Below are 6,000 nucleotides of genomic sequence, written 5' to 3' on the forward strand. Positions count from 1 at the left end.
TAAAATTTGTAAAATTTATATTTTAGATGTTAGCATTATTTCTGAAACAAAAAAACAGTTACCAAGTTTTACTGTACATACCTTTGGATGTTACCTGTTAGGGTAAACATCCCTTTGACCTCAAGCAGAATGATTATATTTTTGATCAATGACCAACTGACTTGGCAGTTAATAAAATAAGGTGTGCTCCCACAAAATGCCATTTATTTAAAAATTAAATTAAAAAAGAGTCTATTGAAAATCAGTTTTCTGTGTGAAGGTTTCATAAGTGTAACTGACCACCAGCGAGGCCTTCCTCAGCTGTCACTGGTATTTCAACATTTAAGAAAGTCTTATTTACACCGAATGGGTTCAGCAGTTCCCTGTCTTAGACTGACAGGCAGAAGTTGAAGAGGCTGTGTCAATTGGCAGTTTGCACTGAAAGAAAACAATCCAAGTCACTTCTAATCTTTCAGAGAATTTCTGAAGGTCAAGGTTGAAATCATTGGCAGGAAAGTAGGTGAACAAAATGGTCTGGCCCTGCTGGAACTAGACTTGCACTGCTCTTACAGAGAGAGCCGGAGTGGACGAGAGCTGAAATAGTAGGGCCTTCCCTAAAGTGCACCCACGCCCCCACCTCCCCGCTGCCAACCTGCACCAGCAGCGGTTTAAGCTTAGAGTCTTTGCTGTGCCAGATCAGGGCACAGTTCCCCTGAGGCAGCTGAGGGTGAGACGGGAACAAAGTACACTATAGGCTTTTTGTTAGTTCTTGCCTCATTCAGGCTTCCAGACGTCCTCTCTTTGATACTGTTGACATCAACCAGAAGGGCAGGACTAACTCTTCAGTGAGATCAGTGGTGCCTCCCTGACTCTCAGGAAGCTGGGCCAGGTGCTAAGTTCTGCCCACACTGGGCATGCTGCAAGGGTGGGCACAGGGTCTTATGGGATTTGGGCCTTCTGCTATTTTCAGTTCTTCCCTCTCTAAATATAGAATAGTATTTTAAGTATACTCTATTTGCCTTTTTTCCCCCATCAGTTTCCTTCTGGAAAACATATTGGTGCATAATTGTAAGAAAAATAATCTTGATGCACTTGGTTCAGAACATATTTTTGAGTAATTGGGAATTAATCTCCTGATGGTCATCAGCAGGGATGGCCATCTAACCCTCAGGTGGGTCTGCTGGAATGACACCTAGGACACCCAGTGTGTGGGAGCCACTGGACACATCTTTTCTCCACCCCCCAAACCTTCTGGAGTACTCAGGCCGGTCAGTCCTGTAGAGATCATTACGTGCTGGCTGATGGAGGAACTGTTTCCTCCATGCATGGAGTATTTGCCTGAATTCATATAAAGTCTGACTTCTGGTGAAATAATATGCCATTGTATCCTTTCTTCCAAATAGCTCCTCCCTTGTTACAGAAGCCTGAAGTTCCTTAAGTAGGGGGCAGAAAACCATTCTTTACACTCAAAAAGCAGAGAGCCAGTTATGGGGGAAGGATTGAAACCTGGTAAATCCAGGGCTCCAAGGGGAGGATGCAGAGAACTCCGTCTTCCCAGGAGCTCCCTGGGTGGGTTCTGGGGCTCAGTGTGCTATGGTGGTGAACCTCTCTGTGGGACCTGCTGCCTTGGCCTTGCCAGAGTCCAGTTACTGGGTGTCTCCTGTACTATAGGTTATTGAGGGGAAGAATAGTCAGGGACTGTTTTTCTTTCTGTTTTAATCTCCGTAGGCTTAAAATCTAATAAAGTGCTCAAGCCATAGTAGGCACTCAGAGCATGAATAATGAATGAAGACATTTGTGACTGTTTGGGGTCCTCAAAAGAGAGAAAAAATAATAAAAATGTTAAAATAATAAAAATGCTAAATTCAAATCTCAGGTAATCTCCTTCACTTTTTTTTTTCTTGGAAGTACCTTTTCCTGAATCCCCAGCTCTTCATTTTGTTTTGTTGTATATTTTTTAGGGAGGTAAAAGATTAGAGAAATTGAGATCTATAGAGGAAGACAGACCAATGTTCTGTGTGTTCCCCCTGAACAGAGGATGTCTGCACTGAAGAATTGTAAGGCCAGCAGGGTAAAGAGGAATTGTTTATGGACTTTTGATTTCCCTTCCTTCCTGGCCTGTGACAATTAGAATCTATCGATCTCTTCATTGGTACAACCTAAGTGTGTCCTATCCTGTACCATGCCAGCTGGTTGATTGGAGAGGTAGAGAGGATGGGGAGGTGACAACATTATTTTAAAGACATCAGGATTATAGTGGATTTTTTTTTTAAATCTTGGGATTGTGTACCAAAATTCCAAGATTGAAATTATTTTCACAACTGCAATGAACACTCGATAGCATGCTTTTGGAAATTTTATCTGGATCCTTAAGAGTGTAAATAATGAATTGCATTTCCATTTAATTTTCTCCTTTGGTCATATTCCTATTTAATGATACCAAAACAACTTGTAAAACCACAACCTAAGAGCAGTTATTATATACATCTTAAAAATGTTGTATGCTCTCAAAGTCTAAGATTTTTAAATGCAAAATTTAGGCACATTAGATGTTTAATATGGAAAATCTGGACAGTAAGATAAGACTTTTTAAAGTTGAATTATCTATTGCACTTAACAGAATGGGCTGTTAAAAATATTTATTCAGTTTCAAGTTGTTTGGAAGTTCTTGACTTCTGAACTCTTCCTAAACAGAAGTTCAAATACGGTAACTTACAGATCACAAAGTGAGACTGTTGCCTTCAGCCAAGTATTCACATCTAGTAGAACTGACTAATTAAATGGTCCCATTAGAACATGACCTGATCAAGAAAAAGAAAAAAAATTTTTTAAAACCACAAGGAATAATTTTTTTTTTCCTAAGAAAACTCTAGTAACCAATGGTTCCTATCTGAACAGGGCATTATATGTGTTGGTGGTAAATTAACTCTTATTTGCATCCTTAGGGCAGGTGGGCGTCACTGTCCTGTGCTCTTGCTGTCTGGTTATGGTGGAGCACTCCCCTTTGTTGCCACCCCTCATGGCAGTGTGGCAGTGGATGTAGCACCATGGCTGACCAGGGTTACCTGAGGTTGAATTGTTCTAGTCAGAAACACAAAAGTCCCCCATCAGGATTGTGAGGAGAGAGAATAGCCCCAGTCAGTCCAGCCCAGCTGACTCCCACTCTCTTCTGGCCCCTTGCAACCACGGTCCAGGGCCTCACCGGACGTCCCTCCCAGACACTCCCATCTGTGGCACCCTCTTGTGATTCTGACCTTAGGGCCCATGTGGAATGTGCCAGGTGCTTGTAGAATAAAGCCATACATAGATAAGATGTAGGAAAGTCGTGATACACTTTTAAGTATTTTTATTATATTACAAAACAGACTACTAATCCCCTCCATCACACCCCCTGAATTATTTTTTATAATAAGCACCTCTTATTATAAAACAAGCGCACCTTATAAGCACATCTGGTCTTGGGCCCTATCTGATACGAGAAACTGTGTCCAGAAACCTGACTCTGGGGAATGCCACCTCCCCCACAGCCAGCACCACTGGGTCGAGAAGCACTTGATTCTACTGAAGCAGAGGCAGCTTGGGTTAATTCGTGCCCCCACAGACCTAATATTTACATTCAGGTGGACTGTGTTAAATGTGTCAACTCTGGTTGCAAAACAGCAGGAGTCCAAGGGTAAAAAGTGGGTGGAAGATGCAAAATTTAAGAAATCTGGTTTCAGAAGCACGACTGAACTTGTCTTTTGTGTGTCTGTGTTTCTGTCATGTGTCTGTGTGTCGGTCCACCTGCCTTGCAGGGAAGACTTCCCGTCCCCAAAGAAGTGAACCGCAAGAAAGACGATGAGATGGCTGCGGCCTCCCCGACTCCACCGGGTGGCAATGAACTCCGCTCCCCGAGAATCAGTTACCTCCACTTTTTTTAATCGTAACACCTCCATTTGTATTACATATGGTGTATGGGTATTGATGAGGTCATGGTATCATATATGGGATTTTTTTCTGTGTAAATCATCAAGTATAAGAAGAAACTATGGGACTCTGAGCCTTGCTTTAGAGAATTTACAGTGGACAAATAGCTATCATCAAACCAGTTTTTAATCATCCTGACTCAAGTGAAAATGCTCAGAATTTCACACTGTGAATCCACGTTTACAACCCTTACAGGTGGGCCCTCAGGCCTGGTTCGCTACGACAATGTCTTCCACAACTCAAACTCCCACCGTGCTCACACAACCGGTCCACTCCGCCTCCCTCACACAGCTCCCGACTGCTTCTGGCAGAGGCTGAGAGTCCCCATTTTTTTTTTTTTCATTTAGATGTAACAAGCCTAGTAGTTTATGTTCATCGATTGTCTGTATATCTCTCTATTTTATCCATGTACTCTTTTGATGTATAGAAGTAGTTTGAAACTCATTGTTTCCTTGTGGTAAGTGACCGCGATGCTGCCACAGGACCTGAGACACTGATGAATGGTGCTATTTTGGACTTTCAACATGCTCCTTGGCGAGGTAGCTCTGATGGAGTTATTTTTTATTTCCATGTTCTAAGAAGGTGTTGGTACTCTGTTTCCCTGAATGTCGTTCTCTAGACTGGACTGACTTGTCCTCCTCGTGTCTTCAGTGTGGCTTTCTTCCTCAGTGCTGTAGGCTGCGTGAACCGACCAGAGAGTGTGAGAGGCTGTCGTCTCCTTGGCTGGCGCCCCCAGGCATGCAGTCGCGGGAGCAATCACAAAACTGTAATCCACCTAACCAATCCTGTTCCTTTACGTAGTAGCCTCGCCTGCCTGACTTAGAGAAAGAAAAGCAATAATTTTACAGGCATTTTGAGGTGTCTCCTTGGATTCTTTTTGTTTGAAAGGATATTTGGGGGGGAAAAAGGGGCAAGCTCATTTTTTCACACGCCCTCAGAAAAAATTCCAAAACAGTGACATTTAAGTAGGAATATGAAAATTATATCTTAAAAAGAAATTAAGTTGGAAAAGATGACTTTATACATTTTTTTCTTTTAAAAGGCAGAGCGCTCTTTTTGGTGGTTTGATAAACAAGGGGTAGAGTTTACATTTTTGTCCTTGCTCCCAATGAAGTGGATAAACAAAAATAAAATCTCATCTACTCACGGAATGTTGTTGTGTTAGCCAGTCTGAAAGCCCACCTTAATTTTTATATAACTGTCTCTTAGCTCTTCCTTTGACAGGGCAGGCCTTGTTCTGAACTGTTCTGCTTCTGACTGTTACACACCCACACGCATGCGCTGCTCTTCTGCCTTCTCTTCCCGCGCTCCCGTGGGCCTGACTTTCTTGTGCGTCCCCCCCACTCCTCCGTTAGAATAGGTATATCAGCCGTGTAAATAGAGCAAGAAACAGTATTCTGCATCTGTGGCATTTATGTAGAGTTGCAGTTGTGCACTGCTGAAACGCAGGCTTTTGTAACAATGTGGTCTTTACTGATGCACTCATGACAAGTACCCAATGTATTTTAGCTATTTTAGTAGTATTTGTTCAATAAATATGCAAGCTGTAAAGTAACTGTCTGATCGGCTCATCATTGCAGAAGCCTGCTTTTGAATGCCTTCCGTGGTTCATGCTAATTCATGTGTTCCCAGCGCCCCAAAAGTCAGGCCGGGAAACCCAACAGCAAATATCAAAAGAGATAGACTCTGCCCTGCCTTTCATGCATTTTCCCTTCTGAGGGTTTTATGAGATTAGGGGCTGGGCAGTGGCTCATTAAGATGGTATTTGCAGAGCTGCCTCTGGACACAAAGAAGAATTAGACCAAAATCCTTTTATTTCTGCACTCCCCCCTCCCGGCCCCTTCAAGGCATTCCCACACACCTCAAAACTTACTCTTTCTCACTCCTTGCCATTAAGACCCATTCTGTGGTATCCTTCGTTCACAGCAAAAGAGACCTGACTCACATCTTTATGGAGTATTTGCACTTTACTCAGACAAAGGCTTGAACTTAAAAGAGGATAAAGATTTGAGATAGAACTCTAAGTCATTGAGACATAATGTACCCAACAACCTG

General features: G+C 42.6%; 1 protein-coding gene across 1 annotated transcript in view; it reads left to right on the plus strand.

The window, feature by feature from the left end:
* Positions 1-5,500, plus strand: part of NREP (neuronal regeneration related protein) — a 28,960-nt gene extending 23,460 nt beyond the window's left edge. The window contains exon 4 of the mRNA XM_023512727.1: positions 3,774-5,500. Within this exon, the coding sequence (XP_023368495.1) occupies positions 3,774-3,899 (126 nt within the window). The 3' untranslated portion in view covers positions 3,900-5,500. The remainder of the gene's footprint in view (positions 1-3,773) is intronic.
* The last annotated feature ends 500 nt before the right edge of the window (positions 5,501-6,000 follow it).

This window comes from Otolemur garnettii, unplaced genomic scaffold, assembly GCF_000181295.1.
Source record: "Otolemur garnettii isolate 467f Iridium unplaced genomic scaffold, OtoGar3 scaffold00030, whole genome shotgun sequence".
NCBI lineage: Eukaryota > Metazoa > Chordata > Mammalia > Primates > Galagidae > Otolemur > Otolemur garnettii.